Genomic DNA, 23,100 nt, shown 5'->3' on the forward strand with positions numbered 1-23,100 from the left:
TGCACCTTTAAAATTACCTTTGTGTGACTATTTATAAAATAGTAGGGATGACATTTATAAAATTTCATCGCCTTTGCTAGCTCTTGGAAATATCAATGTCATCCCTATTATTTTATAAATAGCCACAAAAAGGCAGTCTTTATTCCACGAAGTCATCACTTGGTAGTGTCAAATCAATAAAATTACTAATTTGCTTTTAAGATGATATTGCCATTTTACTTAAAGTTTGTTGGTTAATTTTTGCTGATGCGGGATTTTGACACCAACTAAATGCACGTGTGAAATGCTGAGCTGGCTCAGAAGACACATGTGAATAGGAGATTGAGGATGCAAATAATGGCAAGACAACGTTTAAAGTGGTTCGGATGCATAAACAAGAGAATCCTACGTCCACTGATATTGTATTTATATTTAAAGGATCAGGTCACGGCTTAGCGAGCTGATGAGGTTACAAATGAGAGAGAGAGAGAGAGAGAGAGAGAGAGAGAGAGAGAGAGCTATTACAGAGAGAATATAGCTAATTAAGAGTAAAAATGAGCCAATCCCACAAACGGGAGAGAAGCTCTCTATTTATAGTGGGATACATTGAGGTAATGATTACTGAATCCGTAAAAAGGGGTCAGGTACCGTGTAAATCTTCCTTTGCGTCCCGTTATTCACCTACTCGTATGATCTCCTCGCTTTATGCAGGGATTGGACATGTGGACGACCTCCAACTTTTCGTCAGCTTGGCGCGCACCCACTGCACTGGTAAGAGCATGCTGCTCACGCCAGCATGCAATGTGGCCGCGCCTGAATGGCTGCAGGATCTGCCCAAACCCTGACTACTTGCGCTGATTGGGCACTACGTCAGCCTTACTTTTCCAGGCATAACAGAAGTCCCCTAATTTTTAAGGTTGGAGAATCGAACCTTAGAAATTACAAATGCCTTGATCTGACGTGCTTGAAGAGATGTTGTTCAAACCGACTTGATGGTGAAAGAGGTCGAAACGACATCTCCTCGCACGCGACTTGGTGTGATTCTTGACCTTACAGTCAGTGACCTGGATTTGGGTATCCAGTGCTATAATGATGGTTCCAACCTGGGAGGAATCTTCGACCTGTTTACACTTAGTAGCTTTCAAGAGGATAAGCGATCACAGTTTCGCAGTTGATATCTGTCGAAGTCGAGGAATCACATCGCTTCGCAACCGACGTGAGACGAGGTTGAAAAGTTATGCCGCCTCACGACTTATGAAGCAGAGAGTGTTTTTAATAATGACCTCTTCGAATATTATCCGTTGCACTTTTGCAGCAAATACATTAAATGAAGCGCCTTTTGCTTTGACAGACGTGTCTTGAGTGTAATAAGTGCCAGCCATGTGCATTAAATGCGAGCCATGCTAAAACGACATTCCCTATCAGAGCATTAAATGTGGACGTGGGCGCATTAAATGTGGAGGAGGGAAAACGTGCTGTCGCTTGAGTATTTCAATGGAAGGGGATGACGATCTGATTTTTTGAGGCGTGACAGTCACTCTTCTTCGTTGATTCATGACACGTGGTCGCTATCAACGGTCAGATTTGTTTTTCGCCCAAACGTCATTTGACTTCGGGAAACCAAAGCGCCACTTCCTCAGCTATATAAACCCCAAGCTCTCTTCAGGCAAAGTCACAGTATTTTCATTCTCATAGAGAGCAAGAGACTTTCGCAAATCTTGGTTGTTTGCCTTCTAGAGTGGTGTTTGACTGATATTCGGAGCAGAAGAGCCAATCTTTCTCATCTCAAAAGGTAAAGACGAATCCCTTCTCCTATTTTGATTTAATTTTGCTTTCGACAGTCGCCATGCGACGATTGTCCATTGGTATCTCATCGGAGATGAAAAATTCTTCGTTGGGTCAGGTCCATTGATGGTGGCCCCTTAAGTATTATGTTAGGGTTTTTCTAGGGTTTAAGGGAGGAAATATTTATTTTCTCCTCCAAATCATCGTACGAGATAATGTACGAGGACTGAATGATTCCCTACTTGTCGCTTTTTCAAACTGCAGCAGAATGGACCCCCCAATGACTAGAGCTGAGGAAGGGACCAGTTCGCCCATGCAGGATGCTCATGTGGGTCCCATTCGAAAGATCTTCTCTGTACTTATCGAGGAAGAGCTCGAAAGGGTGATAAACCAATACGCGATCAGCGTGGAGGTCTTCCGCAATAGGACACGCATAGCTCGGTATCCACTACTAGGTTGGTTGCGATCTCCGAGGATATCTTCAAGGGGTGGGGGCTGATCCCTTTCCACCCTTTTGTCAGGTCGGTCCTGGATCATTTCGGGATAGCGCCAATGCAACTCACATCGAACGCGTACATGATCGTCGTGGCCATGTACATCGCGTGTCATGAGAACGGGCTGGGCGAGCTAACCGCGATAGAGCTTGACTGCTCATATATCCTAAAGAAGAGCAAGGACAATGATTCCTACTACTTGTCCAGGTGACCTACTATAGAACCGGGGATACACAGCTACCCGAGCAATTTAGGACCGTATGAGACAAAGTTGTTTTTCTTTCGTCACGATGGCCTTTGCCACTTCCGGGAGCCGAGTAGGTCCTTTTTCTTTTCGAATTCATTGAATTTATTTGTCCTTTCCTAACGAGCTGTTTATTTTTTTGGCAGTTAACAAAACGACCAACTTAGATATGCTTGCGAACCCAGATAGGATCACAACCTTTGGTTTCTTGCCCAAAGCAAGTCGTGACGCGAGGCTGCTCGTGACAACCGCGAGCCCGCCGAGTAAGTATCTTAACTTCTTTTTGACTCTTCGCATAGCGAACTATTTTACTAACGGTGTTTGCATGCAGCGACCATGCCTCCCAGAGTGCCCATGTCACCACGACCAAGGCAATTTTCCTTCCCCTAAAGGGATACCAACGGACAAGCTAGATCGGCTCCAACAGTCCTTCCATCGGGAGCACACCGACGGCTGCTTCGGCATAACCTGAAGGCGCTGCTCGCCCTAAGTAGAAAAATACGACCCAAAAGCCTAAAAAGAGGAGGCTGATTCAGAACGAAGAGTCGGAGTCTAAACCAGAGGGATTGGGTGTCCAACTCGAGAGGTCACAGCCCTACCAAGCCTACCGCTCGGGAGGGCCAACTGGTGGCGTGACCGACATCTCTATCGCTCCTAGGGGTCAGCAGGTGAGGCAACAGACGACCTCTGTGCCCGGGAGGAGGTAGGGAAAAGAGCCGACAGGGGGGACTTTACTCGCGGTGGGCATCGGTACCCTCGTCTTGGAGTCGATGGGACATCTACCAGACCACCTACAGCCGATAGTCTTTGCATTGCTCGCATGTGGGCTCGCGGAGGTCTTTGAGCAATTCATGGCTTCTGGTACCATGGACCTGATGACCGCATCCTTCCACCACCTAAGCCAGGTAAACGGACTGCCCTTGTCGAAGACATTTGCTTATGCGAAATAATTAACTTTATTCTCTTCACTATGCAGGCTTTGCTCTCCATGCACCCGTCTTTGCAGAAAGTCCAGCTCGGGACCACTGAGGGATTGGTGGAGATGAGGGAAGAGAATGCGCGGCTTAAGCTGGCAACCGTTGACGCAGAGAGAGATTTGTCCATCACCTCGGTGAACCAGTACCTAAACGAGAGAAATGCTGCTCTTCACATGGTGGACTTCCAGAAAGCCGAGCTAGAGAGGCAAGGGAAGGAGATGAACGAGCTCCGTTGGACGATGGCCAGACTCACCATGGAGGCCGGTGAGAAAGACCAGGAGCTGCAAGCGGCCATTGAGTGGGCCTCGTGAGCAGAATTGGATAGGGGCGAGTTATGGGAGAATACCGAGAAGCAACGGTCAGAGCTGGAGGCTGAGCTTCACTTTACTAGGGGTCGCGTCACTTTGCTAACTGCGGAGATGTAGCAGCAAGAGGCAGAGATCGAAAATAGGGCCACAGAATGGCAATTCAGTCTATCTTTACCTTTCTTTCAAGGAATCCTGAGATGGATTTGTCCGACCTCCTTGAGGATTACCGAAGCGAGCTCGCTTCCATGGTGCAGGTTGAAGCTGAGGAAGTGACTCAAGGGCCCGACCCATAAGATGAACAGGCTGAGTTCGTTCCCGAAAAACCTGCGCCCGATCAGGAGGCTGGCAACCAGCCTGGGGGAGAGGATTAGTGATCTGCTTTTCTTGTTTTCTCCCTTCATACTTATGTACTTTTCTTTTTTCCGTTAATAAAGATATTGCTTTCCTCATTCTTTCATGAGTATTTACAATTTCCGCATTCTTTTACATATGAGATCGCATTCTAACTGTTTACAATAATATTGGTACAAGTTTATACAAACAGAATTGTATATATATGGGAAAATGATTTCAAATGATCGGAATTGTACACTTGCTATTACAAAGATTGCAAAAATTAAAACCGACCTTTACAAGGGAATAATTGAGCTCGGAATTACTGATAATAAGGTCGAAGATGCTCAGCATTCCAAGCTCGGGGTACTTTGAAACCATTCAGCCTTTTGAGATGATAAGTCCTCGGTCTTATCACTTTAGCGATGCGGTATGGGCCTTCCCAGTTTGGTCCCAAAACTCCCGCACTTGGTTTTTTAGTACCGAGAAGAACTTCCTTCAAAACAAGGTTGCCGACCTGGAAGTCTCTTCTTCTGACCTTGGAGTCGAAGAACCTTTTCGCGCGTTGCTGATAGGTTGTTATCCTTAGCTGAGCCTTGTTGCGACGTTCTTCAACTAGGTCCAGACTTGCGCGCATAAGCGCTTCATTGTCAGCTTCGCTGTACAGGTCCCTCCGAAGTGAACTGGTTCCTACCTCCACAAGGATCATCGCTTCGCAGTCATATCCTAGTGAAAAAGGGGTTTCTGAGGTAGAGGTTCTCAGAGTTGTCCTGTATGCCCATAGGACTTTTGGGAGGTCGTTGGCCCAATTCCCCTTGGCTGCACCAAGTTTTGCTTTCAAAGTGTGCTTGATGGTTTTGTTGACAACTTCAACTTGAACATTTGCTTGCAGCTTTACGACTGAGGCGAATTTTTTATGAATACCTATCTCGCCGCAAAACTCTTTGAACTCCTCGTTGTCGAATTGTTTACCATTGTCTGATATGAGAGAATGAGGAATCCCATAGCAGCACACAATGTTCTTGAAGATGAAGTCCTTGAGCTTTCTGGTCGTGATCGCGGCTAACGGTTCTGCTTTGACCCACTTGATGAAGTAATCCACCGCAACCACGACATACTTTACTCCCCCTTTACCAACTGGCATGGGACCGATGAGATTGATTCCCCACATGGAGAATGGCTAGGGGCTGGTCATGGTTGTCAACTAGTGGGAAGGAGCTCGCGGTATGTTCGCGAACCGCTGGCACTTGTCATACCTTTTGACAAAGTTATAGGTGTCTTCTTGGATTAGGGGCTAGTAGTACCCTTGACGAACAACTTTGTTTGCGAGAGATTGTGCGGCGGTGTGATTACCACAGATCCCTTCATGTATCTCCCTCATGATGTAGTCTGCCTCTTCATCGGTTACACATTAGAGGAGAGGGGCGCTAAACCCTCGCCTGTACAACTGGTCTCCGATGAGGGTGTAACGAGCATATCTTGTTCACAATGTCATTGCCTTGACCTTGTCGTCGGGCAAGGTTCCATCTCTGAGATACTGAATGATAGGGGTCATCCAGGAAGCTCATTCTGTTACGTTCACGGCCTCTTAGATTGGGCTATTACTGGGGGTCTCGATGAATCGAACATGAATGCTTTCTGGTGCATCTGAATCCAACGACGAGGCTATCCTCACCAAGGCATCTGCTACATAGTTGCTATCTCTAGGAATCTGTGTGATCATGAAGTGCTTGAATGGCTTGAGTGCAGCCTTAGCTTTCTTCAGATAGCTGATCATGTTTTCTTCCTTGGCTTGGTACTCCCCCAAAATCTGGTTGATGACCAACATGGAGTCGCTGTGGATACTGATTACGATGGCACCCATTTCTCTAGCCAACCTCAGTCCAGCGAGCAGAGCTTCATACTCGGCCTTATTATTGGTTGCCTTAAAACTGAACTGGAGAATGCCATGAATGCGAGCCCCTTCAGGACTCAAAAAGAGAAGACTTGCCCCGACTCTCTTTCTGTTCGATGATCCATCGATGTAGAGGCTCTAGGTTGATAGATTTTAAGCATTTTCCTGAATGACTTCGCTGGGCTGTTGCTCCGACTCATTCGTCGGATGATATGAGAATTCTAATATGAAGTCGGCAACGACCTGCCCTTTGATGGTTGCTTTTGGTCTGCATTTCAGATCGAACTGACTTAATTCCATGGCCCATTTAAGCAACTTACCCGATGCCTCTGGTTTCTAGAGGACCTGCCTGAGTGGGTAATTTGGTCATTACATGGATCGTATGGGCGTGGAAATAAGGTCGCAACTTTCTGGAAGCAATCAGCATTGCATAAACAAATGGTTCCATTTTTGGATACTGCATCTCGGCATCTAACAGACGCTTGCTCGCATAATATACTGGCTATTGGACCCTGTTCTCTTCCCGAACTAAGGCTGCATTGACCGCGAACTGAGAGACGGACATATATAGGAGGAGAATCTCTTGCGGGAGAGGCTTGGACAGAAGAAGTGGCCTCTCAAGGTGTTCTTTAATACTTTGGAATACCTGTTCGCACTCGAGAGTCCACTCAAACTTTTTGTTGGCCCTTAAAATATTGAAGAACGGCAAGCACCGATCTATTGCTCTTGATATGAAGCGACTGAGTGCCATTATTCGCCCATTGAGGCTCATGACCTGCTTTGTGTTGGTCGGGCTTTTCATATCGAGAAGAGCTTGGATTTTCTCGAGGTTGATCTCTATTCCCCTTTGGTTAACCATGTATCCCAGGAATTTTCTCGAGGAAACTCCGAACGAGCACTTGAGGGGGTTTAGCTTCATTCTGTATTTCTGGAGGATGTCGAACATCTCAGTGAGATGCGCTATGTGATCTGAAGTGACATGCGACTTGACCAGCATGTCATCTACATATACCTCCATCGATTTCCCAATCTGCTCAGAGAATATTCGGTTAATCAACCGCTGGTAGGTTGCGCTAGCGTTCTTGAGGCCGAAGGGCATAACTTTGTAGCAATACAGCCCCCAATCTGTAACAAAGGATGTAGGCTTTTCATCCAGCACGTACATCAGAATTTGATTGTATCCCAAGTATGCGTCCATAAAACTCAACAGCTCGTGCCCGGAGGTGGCATCCACGAGCTGGTCGATTCTGGGCAGGGGAAAGCTATCTTTTGGGCATGCTTTGTTGAGGTTGGTGAAGTCGACACAGGTCCGCCACTTGCCATTAGGCTTCTTTACTAGAATTGGGTTGGCAACCCAACTAGGATAGAGCGCTTCACGGATGGATCCATTTCGAAGGAGATTATCTACCTCAAGTTTCAAGGCAGCATACCGCTCCGGATCCATCGCTCTTCTCTTTTGGCGAACTGGCTTGGCTTCATTGTCGATGTTCAATGCATGTCAAATAATATCCGGGCTGATCCCGACCATATCTGTATGCGAACATGCGAACACATCGATATTCTCTCTGAGAAAGCTGGTCAGCTCGGTGGCGAGCTGGGGGTTGAGATTGCTCCCAATCCTCAACATTCTGCTCGGCTCGCTCTAGTTGATCGACACCTTAGATAGATCCTCAACTAGCCCACTGGGAGGGCATTCCTAGATGCTCGATCCATATTATCCTCAGCTAGGCCAGGCTGCGGCTCGATCCGGCTGATCGCCATTGCTTGTAGGGGAATGCCGCGCGAGATGCCTTTCCCTTTGCATGCCATCTGCACTGCCCTTACATAACAGTCGCGGGATACGCGTTGCGATCCGCTTACTTCCCCTATCCCCGTCGGGGTAAGGAACTTCATCTTCAGATGGTATATCAAAGTGAGCCTTGAAATTTCTCAACAGAGGTCCCTAGGATACAATTAAAAGCGGATGGGCAATCCACTACTAAGAACTCAGTTACCTTGGTCACCTCGTCGAAGTCACCAGCGTGATTGGAAGCGAGATCGTTCCTTTGGGGATCAGGTGATCCCTTGTAAAACCGTATAGAGGGATCGAGGCAGGCTTCAGGTCAGCCTCGTCCAAATTCATTCTTTCGAAAGCTGCCTGGAACAGGATGTTCACAGCACTTCTGTTGTCCACTAACATTCTGTGGACTTCGAAGCGCCCTATCAAGGGTGTGATCACTAGAGCGTTATCGTGGGAATGATGCAATCGAACTGCATCCTTTTCGGAAAAGGTAATTTCCTCTTCTTTGCGAACCTTTAGTGGTCACTGCGTCGTGCTCATCACACTGATGGGGTCGTGATGGGCTGCGCGAGCATATCTTTCCTGGGCATCTCGCAAGTTCCTCGCGAGGTGCGGTCCCCCAAAGATCATTCCGACGCTGCAGATACCCTTGCGATCACGACGTTTCTTTCCTGGTTCCCCTTGATTTTTCTCTTGTGTAGGAGTGGAGTCATCAATATATTCCTTGAAATGTCCCTGCTTGATGAGGTCTTCGATTGCTTGTTTGAGAGCTCAGCACTCATTGGTGTGATGCCCATTATCCTGATGAAAGCGATAGTATTTTTTACTGTTTCTGACTAATGGGGGATTTTTCATGAGCTCAGGCTCTCCGAGCAGGCTGGCTTCTTCTGACTTGTTAAGAATAGGTGATACAGATGCATTCAGAGGCGTATACTGATTTCTGTCGCGATCGCGATAAGGAACTAGGGCATAAGACTTTTTGGGCGGTTTCTTTCCTTTTCGTTGATCGTCATTAGCCCATCTGCGATGAACTCTCCTACTTTCCCCCCGACCAGGCACACTGCCTAAAGCGCTAGGGTCGTGGCGGTGGAGCGCCGCCACAGACTTTTCAATACGGAGGTATTTCTCCGCAAGGTTATAGAAGCGGGTGAGGGAAACATCATCCTCAACCTGTAACTCTTTCCACAGGTCGGTCTGTGGGTGAACTCCCGCTATGATGAGAGTTCGAATAGACTCTTTGGGAATGTGAGCTACCTTATTAAATTCTCTGTGGAATCGATCGATGTAAGACTGAAAGGATTCATCCCTCTCTTGCCTTATGTTGTTGAGGTAGCTTAAAGACATTGAGAACTTTCGGTTTGCTTGGAAGTGTCTCAAGAACATTGCGCTCATCTGAGGCCACGAGTTGATCGATCCCGCTGGGAGCAACCTGAACCACCGTTTGGCATGAGAGGTCAGATTTACTGCCAAACAATGGCACTTCGCCAAATCTAAAACCTGGTGAAGTTCCATCAAGTCGTTGAATTCATACAGGTGATCTTGCGGATCAGAATTTCTATCAGGCATTCTAAATCTTGATGGGAGAGGGGCGACTAATACTGTCGAAGAAAAAGAAGACGTTGCTACGACCTGCCCTTGCTCATTTTGCTGAGCTTTTAGCTGATCTAGAGCTCGCTGCAGCTCCTCAATCTGAGACAACGGAGCTATCCGGGGATTGCTTTCCCCCATTCGAGTTCAACCCTCACGATTGCGATTGAGAAAGGTCCGAAGGTCGGATTCCTCTTCGCCTCGACCGACAGTTTCAACCGCCCTTAACACGCTGGCTAGATGGCGATGAATGGTGCGGGGAATTTTCACGACCTCTGCGGTGGTATGAACTGCCCTGCGAAGTGTGGGAACCTCCCGCATGATGACGATCAGGATCGTTTTTCTGGCGGGGTGCACTTTTATGAGGGTGCGCATGCGACGTGGCATGGGACGGCTCGGGCTACAACCTTTCACCGAGTCTTAGCGCCATGAGTATTCTACTAGGGACGTGGTCGGTGTTCGCCGGCCCTTTGGAGTCCTTAGGCCCGTTTTTCGCCATTTGTTTACCCTTCCTTCGGCGCGCTGCAGTGCTCACAGCATGGGCTATCGTCCTTTGTCGCGCTTTTGCACGACCTGCAGGCATTTTTGGCGGTTGCACCGCCCTATTTGATTCGGGTGGCATGCCCCGGTCCAAACGGTCCAACCTTTGGTTGACCGTTTGGAGAGTATTATTGAACCTCTCCAGGTAGCTCATGATGGTAGGGTCAAGTTCTGAACTTGACAGGATATCCCCCGCGGCATTTTGTGGAACCAAAGGTACCTCGAGAGAGGTGTCCTCCTGTACTTGGGGGATCTCCTCACCACCATGATTGGTTCGCTCAGGTTCAAATCGACGAGCCATTTGCTGTTGTAGGACCAGTTAGTTAGAGATTCTCCTGATGAAGGACGAATACTAACTTAGGCCCTCCTTCTAGTGTCAAACTGTTGATGCAGGATTTTGACACCAACTAAACGCACGTGTGAAATGCTGAGCTGGCCTAGAAGACACATGTGAATGGGAGATTGAGGATGCGAATAATGGCAAGACAACGTTTAAAGTGGTTTGGATGCTTAAACAAGCGAATCCTATGTCCACTAATATTGTATTTATATTTAAAGGATTAGGCCGCGGCTTAGCGAGCTGATGAGGTTACAAATGAGAGAGAGAGAGAGAGAGAGAGAGAGAGAGAGAGAGAGAGAGCTATTACAAAGAGAAGATAGCTAATCAAGAGTAAAAATGAGCCAATCCCACAAACGGGCGAGAAACTCTCTATTTATAGTGGGATACATTGAGGTAATGATTACTGAATCCGTAAAAAAGGGTCAGGTACCATGCAAATCTTCCTTTGCGTCCCGTTATTCACCTACTCGCATGATCTCTCGCTTTATGTAGGGATTGGACACATGGACGACCTCCAGCCTTTAGTCAGTCTGGTGCGCACCCACTGCACTGGTAGGATCATGCTGCTCACGCCAGCATGCAACGTGGCCGCGCCTGAATGGCTGCAGGATCTGCCCAGACCTTGACCACTTACGTTGATTGGGCACTACGTCAGTCCTACTTTTACAGGCATAACAATGTTCATAATATTTATAAAGTGTCTAGGATTTGATGACGTTGCTCAAAAGTTTCTGATAAGCCAAAATTATTTCACAAAAATTAATTGACTAATTTTACTCGTTTTATTTTTCTCATAATTTACAAGTATGCAACTTTTCTTTTTGAATTTATTAATAATTTATTAATCATGTAATATAATATACATAAAATCGTGTTGTAATCAATGTTACAAATGAATAATTGTATCATGTAAAACCATTCAATTAATTATGTCAAGGTTCGTGGGTTGGAAAATCGATCCTCAACCCAAATACAATACGGTTATAAAACATGTTAAATATTACAAATATGAATAAGATTAAAGTTAACCTGGATTTGCTTATTAAACCATGTGTCATGTTCATGTCTTCTTCGCATGTCATGTCAAAAATTTCCATCTTGCATCATTCAACTTCTGTCATTTTAACTATCATTTTCTCCTTATTTATTTATTTATTTTACTCTAGGAATAATAACAGATGAGATTGAAGATTTCTTAAAGTTAAAACCAATCCTTGCCTACGCTCATTTTTTTTTTTTTTTTTTTTTTTTTTTTTAGTATATATTATTAGGTTAAAATAATATAAAAAATCTTTAGGTTTAGCCCTTATATTGATTTAGCAAACAAACGGCTTAATAAAAATACTGACAAATATTATTAATTTATCCATCACCTCCACATACAATAAAACCTCTATATAAGAAATACATTTACATAATCATAAAAAAATCTAGCCCCAACTTAAGATAGTTGTAAATAAGAATTTTTTAATTCCAGTCTTAAGAAAGTCGCATCCACATGGTAATAATTGTCAGTATATTGTAAAAAAAGAAAAAAAGAAGTTATGTTATATTAAATGTTTAAGATGAAATAAAATATTATCTAAAGTTCTTTGGGACAATTATTTATGCTTTGGAGTTTTTACCACATATTTTAACTTGTGAGTACGTAATAACTTACTAGCATGGACACCTTTTTGTTAAAACTAAATTATTTCTAGCTTCTCAAGTATGTTTAGAGTTTCTTGGTACGAAACTTTTATCTTTCCATACTATCATCCTCATGATTATTTTCATTTTTTTTTTCTAGTCTAATTGCAGCAATGACTACTAAAACAATTAATTGAAATCCTAATTATACTACTAAAATGTACATTATAAAATAAGAAATTAAAATAGTAATTTTTGCAACCACATCTCTATTAAGTTATAACTTCTTTATAGTAATAAATTAGTTTGATCCCACAATTATAACTATAGAGAGGTTTTACTGTATTTCTGAATTCCTTTCTATATCAAAATACACAAAATCATGTTAAAGCCATTCATTCATAACCTCCTTCTGTGACTGTATAATTCAATTCATTCCCAACTCGCCAAAATCATAAACTCAAAATAAAAAACAAGACAAAAATAAAATAAATAAAATATGGAGAGCCAAATCACAAAGGAGGTAGAAAAATTGTTTGAAAACTCTTATTTTAGGAACATCAAGAATGAGATCATATTTTGTTTCCCATGCAAATTTATTTGGTGATTTGCATGTGGTAGAGAACAAATATTTTTTTTTCATAACGTTTCTCTTATCCTTAATATTTAACAAAAAAATGAGATATGGATTATCGAGAATTAAAATTTTGGTACAAATAACTTCATCCTAACAATATTTAAATTTAAAAAAAAAAAAAAAAGCCATTAGCAGCATGCAATACGACATTGGCAGTTTTTTGGGTTACTCTTTGGTAATTAGGGTTTTTAGTTTTGTACTTCAATCATGCCTCTTCTTTTTTTTTTTTTTTTTTTTTTTTTTTTCATAGAACATCATTTAAAATCTTCTCTTTTATATATAAGCAGTTTTAAGGTAGGAAGAAGTAGAACCGAACTCTTCGTTGTAAAAATTGATAAAAGGATATGCAAAATAAATTTAATAAATTATATGAAATTAAAATATGAACCCTAAAAGATTAAGCAGTTTTGAAGAGAGGATTGGGGTTGAGAGGGACCAACATGTAGCATAGTGGCGGATTCAAGATTCTGCTGAGGGAGACCTCCAATACAGCTCCGCCATTGTTTGTAAACAACCAGTGAAAAGTTTAAAAATATCAAACCTTAAGAAAGGAATCCCACAAAATCAGGGGTGTTCGAAAAATGCAAAAACCGAACTGAACCGGTAACCATCCAATTTTCCGTTAACCTAAAAATCGTTTTGGTTTCGATTCATAGAAATGAAAAACCGCATTTTCGGTTCAGTTACTGGTTTGGGAGAAAATACAAACCAGTATATATATATATATAATATATATATTATATAATATAAAAAAATCCCTAAACCTAAATCCCCTTTATATATGCATGACTGTTTAATTTTTATTTGGATATGTATTATTGATGTTCAAAACCTAAAACCGGTTTTGAAGACTCCTATAAAAAAGATTCCACACAAATTTCTTATTTCTCAACACCACCCCCTCCCCCCTTTTTTTGCTTTCAAAGTATAATATAAGTTGCATGACTTTGATCAAACCTAGTAAGTTAGTCAACCAAAACTTAAATCAAGTAACATTGTTTTGACTTTAATATGAATTAATAAAAAAGGTGGAATTTTCTTGGTATAAACATATATAGTAATTAAATTTCTTGAATAATTTTGAACAGCTAAACGGTGACGTTTGAAATGTAAAAAGGGTGGATGATGGGTGAAGAGTAATGTTCAATAATATATAGTCAAGGTTTAATTGGGAAAATAGAAATATTCTAGACACAAAACACAATAAACTCATATATCTATGGCTTTTTCTATCAAATTAGGACCAAAAACCTTCAAAAAAACAAGCGTATTCTACCGTAAAATAACCTAAATTAAAATAAACAATACATACATAAATAGATAAACAGAAAATAAATAATTGTGACCCCTTGAATAACGAAAGCTTCAACAATTTTAGTTTTTAAAAGTTTTAAGAGCGAATACATGAGAAAGAGAAAGATAAAATGAAGAGAAAAAATAATTTGGGAATAAAATCACAAAAAGCAAGTGGAGCCATAAAAAGAGCAAAGAAAAATTTAAACTTTTAATATGATATGGGCCTGGAAATATATATTAATAACAAGTTTTTGTAGGCCTATATATATATATATATAGATATATATATATATATAGTCCTTATTTTAAAAAAAATATGAGGATAAACCTAAGTATATATATTAATAGCAATTATTTTTTGGGCCTATATATTAGCAATTATTTTAAAAGTCTTAGGCTTACCCTCAAACGGCTAGGTCCGCCCTTGTGTGGACATGAATGACGTGTAAGTTAATAAGGAAGATGATTCTAGTTTCTTGGTTGCTTTATGGTTCGAAATTGACATCAATTTAGATTTTTTTTATAAAATATTTTATGCTTTCATTATCCTAACTTAATTAACATTATTCTTAAGCCTATCACATGACATGAGACAAAGTTTATTTCACACTACACTTTTCTTGAAAGTTAGATTATTGACAAAATAAAGATTTAAAATGGGAGATTATTGACAATTATAGTATGTTTCTCTTGCGGCTAATATTGATCAATTATCCATTATGGGCTAATGATATTTCGTGTATAATGCGGCAATATATTTGGAGAATTAATTCCATTCTAAGGGTTTTTAATTCATTAGTTCTACCATGCATCCTCATCTTTAATTGTTTGTCTTCTTCAACCATAATTCCATATTAATTTCTTCATTATTATTAGTATTACTTTTTTCTTTTAAATGTTTTATGTGTTTAAGCAAACTTTCACAAGGGCCCCTATTTAAATTAAACGTGGTTTAACCTATATAATATGAGTTAAAATATTAATGATCGATAAAAGGATCATAAAAGTTAAATATCTTTTTTGGGGCTTTTTGTTTTGCGGTATTCACGATGTAAAATAAATTTCAGTTTTTTTTACCAAATTATGTAAAAATTGTATTTAGGAAAATTATGAAAAAAAATCTTTAAAAATTTGATTCTCATAAACTCCGAGAATTTATTGACTCTTACCCAACAGATGAGATATTTTAACTCTGGTTTTAAAAGTTCATGTTCATTTAATAAGTTCACCAAACAAAAAAAAATCGAAATATTTATCAAAATTAAATATTGAAAAATGTAATTATCAGAGAATTGCTTGTGGAACAAAAAACAGCCAATAATTTATACATTAATTAATATTCTAATTAAGAAAATACATTTAAAATTTACAAGCAAAAAGATTGATTACGAATTTAAGAAAGGAAAAAAGAAAAATGGAAGTGTACGTGTTGATGAAAAGTCAAAATGACCAAACTATTTTTATTGTTTGGTGCAGTAATATGCAAGCAATAAATACTTCTAGAGAAATAGAAATTGGTTATCTGATAGTCAAGCAAAGTTTAAAAAAATAAATAAAAATTGACTTGACTTGAGGGAGAGGTTGATGTTAAAGAGAAATAAAGGCTAGGATTGTGAAGTTTCCTAGCTTTGGTAAAAAGGTTGTGTGGCTTTGCATGTGATCAGCCAGAAGGGAAAAAGCAGGGGATATTATCATCTACAGGACATTTTTTTTTTTTTTTTTAGAAATACATGAATTAGAGAATACCATTTTAAGAAATTGATAGTTAGAACTACTTTTGGGTGACTAGTTCGATAGAGATTCTTGAGTGTATTACTTAAGAAATCATCAGTTTAAGACTTTTCAGATACTAATAAGGATAGTTACTGAAGGTCTTATCCAATCGATAGTTCTAAGGTCTTGAGAGATTAATTGAGATGCGTGTAAATTGACTCAGAAACTCTCGATTATAAAAAAAATAATGATAATTAGAGGACATTATTTTTTATAAAACTTTTGATTAGAGGACACTTAACAGTAATAAAATAGAGTTAATTTTAAATAAGATTCTCAAATAAAATAAGTTTATTAATGTATTTTGTTATATTTTTCATTTTAGTTTTTTTTTTAATATATGGTTTTGAAATTTTTTAATTTATATAATTATATATACAAAAATTATTTAATTTTTTTGAGATTATAAATGTAGTATACGCGGGTATTTAAGTCATTTCAGAAGATCAAGTTAATGTTTAACGATGTTTTACCCTTCAATGTCCTTTATTTGTGAATTTTTGCAACAAAAGGAGAAAAAAAAAAAACCTCTAACAATCAGTTTCTTAAAATGGTGTCCTCGAAAATAATTCTGGAAAAAATTGTCCTATAAATGATAATATCTCGAAAGACGAGAGAGATCAAAATATTCACTTCCCTTCCCTCCCCTTCTGACTTCGCTTTGTGAATTGACTACTTCAAGCATTTAAAACTAAGTTTAATCGAGTCAGCATGGTAGATTAAATGAGTGTAAAAAGGTTTCCCTTCCTTCTCCTTTTAAGTCTCCATGTATATATGTCACTATTTCAAAGCTCCATAGAAGCCTAGACCCATCAACAAATTAAGGTGAGAGAAAAAGAGATTCATCATCCTTCGGCCATGGGAAGACCTCCTTGCTGTGATAAAGTTGGCATCAAGAAAGGTCCATGGACTCCTGAAGAAGACATCATTCTTGTTTCTTATATTCAAGAACATGGTCCTGGAAATTGGAGATCAGTCCCCACTAACACTGGTATATATTTTTATATCTACGGATTTTCACAGATCTAACTTATCTTAATTTATTTTATTTTTATGTTAATCTTCGTCCATTATTTTGCTAATGTATGATCACCATTTTTTTTTTTTTATTGCATAAGGTTTGTTGAGGTGCAGCAAAAGTTGCAGGCTTAGATGGACTAATTATCTTAGACCTGGAATCAAAAGAGGAAATTTCACTCCTCATGAAGAAGGAATGATTATTCATTTGCAAGCTTTATTGGGTAACAAGTAAAATCTTCAAACATCTCAATTTCATTTTGANCACCATTTTTTTTTATTGCATAAGGTTTGTTGAGGTGCAGCAAAAGTTGCAGGCTTAGATGGACTAATTATCTTAGACCTGGAATCAAAAGAGGAAATTTCACTCCTCATGAAGAAGGAATGATTATTCATTTGCAAGCTTTATTGGGTAACAAGTAAAATCTTCAAACATCTCAATTTCATTTTGAATTCTTTTTGTTTTTTCCTCAATTATTCACTATATTTAGTTCATGATTTACAAAATTTTTGAACTTATTACCGTTGAACAGATGGGCAGCCATAGCTTCATATCTTCCACAAAGAACAGATAATGATATAAAGAACTACTGGAACACTCATCTGAAGAAGAAGCTGAAGAAGTTTCAGTCATCTTTGGAACCACAAATGACGGCAGATAATTCAACTACCAGTCATCAGTTTGTATCCAAGAGTTTTGACGAGAGGAGCTTAGATTTCACCAACCAAGACTCCTCCAATCTTATCTCCACCATTAATCAAGGCTCCTCGTATGCATCGAGCACCGAGAATATTTCTCGTCTTCTGGAAGGTTGGATGAGATCCTCGCCGAAGAACAATAATAACAACAATAACAATTCTCTCGTCAAAGCTCCTGATCATCGAAATTCAAACCAGAACAACAACAGCAGCTTCGATAACAACGATAGTCTCGACAATTCAGTAGCGACGACTTCTGTTCATTGCTACCGTCCGAAAGAGGAGCAAGAAGGAGGAGATTTGATTTCTCATGAAGAGTTTGTATCAATTTTATCATTTGAGAATTTGAACAATGTGGCATGGGACAAGTCTACAAGTGATCAGCAGTCCACTACAAAAGAAAGCCCAAATGAAGAGAAGGTTAATATTAGAGCAATGGTGCCGGCAGAGAGGAAGCTGCAAAGATCTGAAAACTCAGCACCTCCATTATCGTTTCTTGAGAAATGGCTTTTGGATGAGTCAACTGGTCAAGTGGAGGAGATTAATCCGATCATGGAACTCTCTGATCCAATATTCTGATCATAAATGTTCATTGTTATTTTTTTTCTAATTTCTATTGGTATTTTGCTTTGTTTTATTTTGAGTTTTATATCCGTGGACAACCAAAAAAAAAAAAAGGATAAAAGGGTGTTTGATTAATTTCTATCTCTGGGGTTTAATTAGTCTTGTAGCTGGGATTCTAAAAAGTTGGGATCTCTTTGTAACATGTAATTAACCTTGGTATTTCAATTGGAAGTAATTAGCCTTGACAATATATATTTGTAGTCTTTTAATCTAGTATATGGATTTTAGTTCCAAATAGTGAGCAAAATAGTTGGTGTATCTTTTAATTCAGGTTACAGAAGTGAGAATTGAGAATAATTGAACTTCTCTTCAGAAAAATAAAATGGAAATGATGAATTGACTTTATTTATTATAATACTCTTTATGAGACCAAAGTCTGTTTACTCATTTCCTTGTAGAAACATGATTTAAAGGAGGTACATGAGTGTATATTTTGCAAAAAGCAATTTACGTAAAAAGTGTTTTTGAAAATCATTTGCTAAAGTATTATTTCTTTTATATATTCAAAGTATTTTTAAAAGGGTTTTCTCATTTTAAAGTGTGAAGCACAATTAACCGATCTTCGATATTGTCAACATTGCTTGAAAGATCTTTCATGCGATAATCATATAGAAACTCATAATTAATAAATACTATAACTTAAAGTTAATACATGTATTTAAGATAAGGTTGATTAGTTCTTGATTGACTAATTGATATATAGATAACTTTTTTCATCTTCCATTTTTTCGTTTACATTAATTAAAAAGTTACAATATTAGTAAAGTCTAGTCAAGTAGTGGGCAAAATTTGGCAGAATAAGGGTAAAAATTAATGTTAATAATCTTATATGGTATGGGAGTGTAATACATATATATATATATATATATATATATATATGTATTTGGTAATTGAAGTGTTTGGACTAACTTGCGCACATCTCAACTAATCTTCGAAGTCCATTAAATATTTTACAATTTTAAAGGACTAGATAAACCATAATATTATTATAACATATAACTCTAAGATTTGAATCTAAGAATTCAAGGAATTAAGCAAATTTTCTTGACCGCCAAGTCAATCCTTTGGAGTTAGAGCGTACAATATTTAGACATTCAATTGTTAATTACTTAAAGCAAAAAAGAAATTTGGTAGAAAATTTAAAAGAATAATAGCCATATATAAGAGTAAAAATAGGGGATAATGTCACGAAAGTCTTGCAGATGAAAGGGTAAAATGGCTGGTTCAAGTCTCTCTTTTTGGAAAATAATAAGAGGGAAACATGTGAATTTCTTGACCTTTCGGTGTGAGACTAGTTAAAATCTTCATATATATCATGGTTTTGGCTTTCCATGCAAATCTTTCACAGGATACAGGATAGTGTGTTTTGGTTTCTCTACTAAATCATGCCTTTACAGATGCCACAACTCATTATCTGGCACGCCATTACAACTTACAAATATAGAAAAAAAAAAAAAAAAAAAATACCCGTTATTTTTTAAAAGAAAAAACTGCATTTAAATTCTATATCAAACAAGTCTTTAGAATAACATGGATATCAGATTAGTTATATATATCACATATTAATCTATTTATGTCACATATGAATTTAGACTCTGTATCATCTATCTATAAAATTAATATGCTTTATAGATTTTAATTAAATATCAATGTATTAATTAACTTATAGAATCGTGAATATGGTAGTCTGTCTTACCACATATTCATAGTAAATACTAAATATGCTTTAATTAATTAACTTTAATTTACACAGTAAAAATGAATGCAAGAGTACTATGCCCATCGTGTAGAAGAACGCGGATTGCTTTGATTAGCAGACAACCAAAGATGAGCTTGCAGTATTTATGAAATCTCCAACACAATTAAAAAATATTTCAGGACACAAGTATAATTTCTTTACAATATGGCCATTAAATTACCTAACTTCAACTTCAGAATTACTTCAATTCAATACACATATACAAAACTCCCATAAATAAATAAAAAGAATGCAATTAAATTTATTAAAAAAAGTAAAAAAATTTAACCACTGTAAGGCAGACATGATTTGCAAATTTGTCTCTGGTTTCTATATCTGTCAAATAAATATTAAAGAAGGTGCATGTGAAATCTATATCTTATCTTGTGATACAAGATGCTGAAATTCATTTAATTGCGGTGAATACATATAGATTGCTTCTGCCTGCTGCCTCATTTTCATTGGCGTATAAAATGGGTACTTTTTGCAGGATCATAGATTTCTCTGATGCTGAATTTCATAATTTGTGTACTGATCACTGCCAAATACACATCAACCTGAGGCTTAAAATTTATTATATTAAAATCTACACTGAATTATTCAAGAATTTGGCACCAAGACAGTAGAATAAAAGGACTACGTACATACACGCTTTCATAGATATGGTGAACTACTTCTTTTTGTAGCATCAATGGAGATTGGTAGATCCATGCACGATTTCTTATTATAATATTCTGTGCATGCTCTCTTCTGATAATATTAAACATTGCTAATAATGGAATGCAATAAAGAGTTTTACCTTCCAATTAATAAATTTTCTCTTATAATGAGAAATACTCATCAAACAAATTGAATGAAAGACTAGAACGCGTTTTTTTATAAGAGTTTATTTCATTTTTCTCAGGTGAGATCTCTTAGGATTAAACTCACCTGCTTGTTTAAAAAGTATTGCAAATCCTCCTAAAAATATTAAAAATCTTTTTACAAAATTATCAAAAACCCTTTAATAAGAGGTTTTTAATACTTTCTGAACCAAATGGATGAGTTTAATTTTAAGTGATTACACATAAGAAATGAAATAAACCCTTTTCATAATATCAAATATATATTTTTCCAAAAGTAAAATTCCTTAATTAGTATTATAAAAAGATTTTTCGGTTGGAAGGGTTTTTAATTGAAATATATTTATATATGGACAATAATGAGAGATTGAATGGTCATTTATTTATGTAGAGAATAGAGAGCAAATTAAAGTGATACCAAATCCATATTAAATAATACTAACTATAGTTGAATAAGGTCCACAAGATATATGATCCTGATACGTTTTGATGAGACATTTAACTTGTTAGGTTAATTTAGTTCCATCTTTGATTATGTTTTCATGACTCATTAACGTGTTAGGTTCTTTCTCTGTAGAGACACACACACACACTACTATATCCACATACATTTTGAATAATTATATTTAAATCAAGAAAAGGTAATGTATTAATAGATAGAGGGTTAACAGAGTAGTTATCAGTGTTTCAAATATCTTTCTGGGTGTTTTTTTTTTTTTTTAATTTTATGTGGCTTATGTTGAGATATTTTTTGTCTTATGAAAAAATTGGAGTATATATTAATGAAAACCTTATATGTAATGTAGCTACTTTAAATGAAACTTGATTACATGGATCACTATCGAGTCTACCTAACATGCATGGCTGGCAATAACATGTGACATAAAGAGCCACCTCCAGTGGTTAATGATCCTCATGAATTCCCCCTTTTCGTTGCAAATTTAAACATTTCTTTGCTATGAGGACTACAACAAACAAACCCTACTACTTAATACTTTTACCCACCAAATTTATAGATAAACTCTCATAAAATAAAACCATAGATTTGTTGTTTCCCAATGTAATCTATTGTGACGCGGAAAAAATTCATCAGAAAAAATCATCTGCTTCCAAGTTAGTGTGTCGTCGAAATATCATCATCTTCTGACAACATTTACACTGTTGAAAAGGTGTATTACAATACTCCGGTTGCGTCACAATACACTAACATACCATGACACTGCCTCTTTGCACTGGGATTACATTACTACGATGAGCAGTCCTCGACAATTTTGCGTTGTTGTAGACTGCTGACAATGCAAATTGTCATTGTTGCAACGTAAAAATCGTATTTAAACATAAGAGAATTCGAGTGGTGAAATCAAATAAAAGCAACAAAACACAATTTCAACCTACAATTAAAACACAAAAATATGGTACAAAAAGAAGCATCAAAGTTAAAAACTTAAAATCGTGAGTGACTTAACAAAAACTTAATTAGGTCACAGAACCACTATCTTGTTGGTTTATGATGATTTGATAAGAATATACGGAAAAAGACAAAGATTAATTAAAAAATTTGAAGCAAGATATATTTATGTATGGCTAGTTATTACCCCATTACTATCTGATCCCACTGCTTTAAATGCAAACTTAAATTCTGTCTTATTTCAGCATCATCAGTGTACTATATATACTTTTCTTTCCAATACAATACAAATCAACATCTGTGAAAGAAAGAAAGGGGTTTTCTTTCTGGAAGTCTTCTGCAATAATAATTATAAACCTTTATGGCCTTCAAATTAGGGTTGAAGTATATGGGCCACCGTCTCAGTGATGCTAAATTTTCATATGCATGAGATCATGAACATTATATATCAGTATCAAACTTAAACCTCTGATAAAACAAGCGTCAGTCTAGAATTATTCAACTTTTAATTCTTAACAGAAAAAGAAATAAATCCGTCCCCGCTCTCCATTAATTGGAAGGTTAATTGAAACTTAATACTCATAAATGTGAAATAAATGCTAATTAATTTTTTGTTTTAAAACAGAAAAAATGTGTTCTCTGCTTAACGTACAGGCTAAGTTACCATTTTTTGTAATACAAAACATATGGAAAGTAAGTAAATTAATATTATCGATACATGCATTGTAAATCCCTATCGTGTGTTGACTGATTTTAAAGTTTAGGCTTAGGGCATAAAGTCTATTATAAGCTAATTTCTTAAAAATGATATATAAAATCTTCAATAATTTTCATTATTTACATTTCCTTCTATTTCTCTTAGTGATTATTGTTCTTAATATTTATATCAATCATCAGGGATGGAGCAAATGAAATTTCATATTTAAATTTCTAATTTATTACGTATTATTAATTTTATTTTATAAAAAAAATCTCTTAATCCTAATTAATTATGTTAATTTATTAAATTTTCAAATTTTTTTTGATACAATTCAGCCAACGTACACTGTCTTTTTTTTTCTTGTTTTCACNGAAAAAAAAAAAAAATACTTCTTTCGCCATGTGAATGAATTTATTTTATAGAGAGAATCTAACGTAGATTTGACTCCACACACGGCTTTATTTTGTTGAGATCAT

The 23,100-nt window shown here is 37.5% G+C and overlaps 1 protein-coding gene across 1 annotated transcript; it reads left to right on the top strand.

Annotated features, from left to right (window-relative positions):
- Positions 1 to 16,264: 16,264 nt before the first annotated feature.
- Positions 16,265 to 17,947, top strand: LOC116119269 (transcription factor MYB60). The gene is made up of 3 exons (XM_031405201.1): positions 16,265 to 16,587; positions 16,715 to 16,844; positions 17,147 to 17,947. Exons 1-3 carry the CDS (start codon positions 16,455 to 16,457, stop codon positions 17,889 to 17,891), a joined length of 1,008 nt encoding a protein of 335 aa, XP_031261061.1. The 5' UTR covers positions 16,265 to 16,454; the 3' UTR covers positions 17,892 to 17,947.
- Positions 17,948 to 23,100: the final 5,153 nt, after the last annotated feature.

The sequence above is a fragment of the Pistacia vera genome, unplaced genomic scaffold, assembly GCF_008641045.1.
Source record: "Pistacia vera cultivar Batoury unplaced genomic scaffold, PisVer_v2 Contig1249, whole genome shotgun sequence".
NCBI lineage: Eukaryota > Viridiplantae > Streptophyta > Magnoliopsida > Sapindales > Anacardiaceae > Pistacia > Pistacia vera.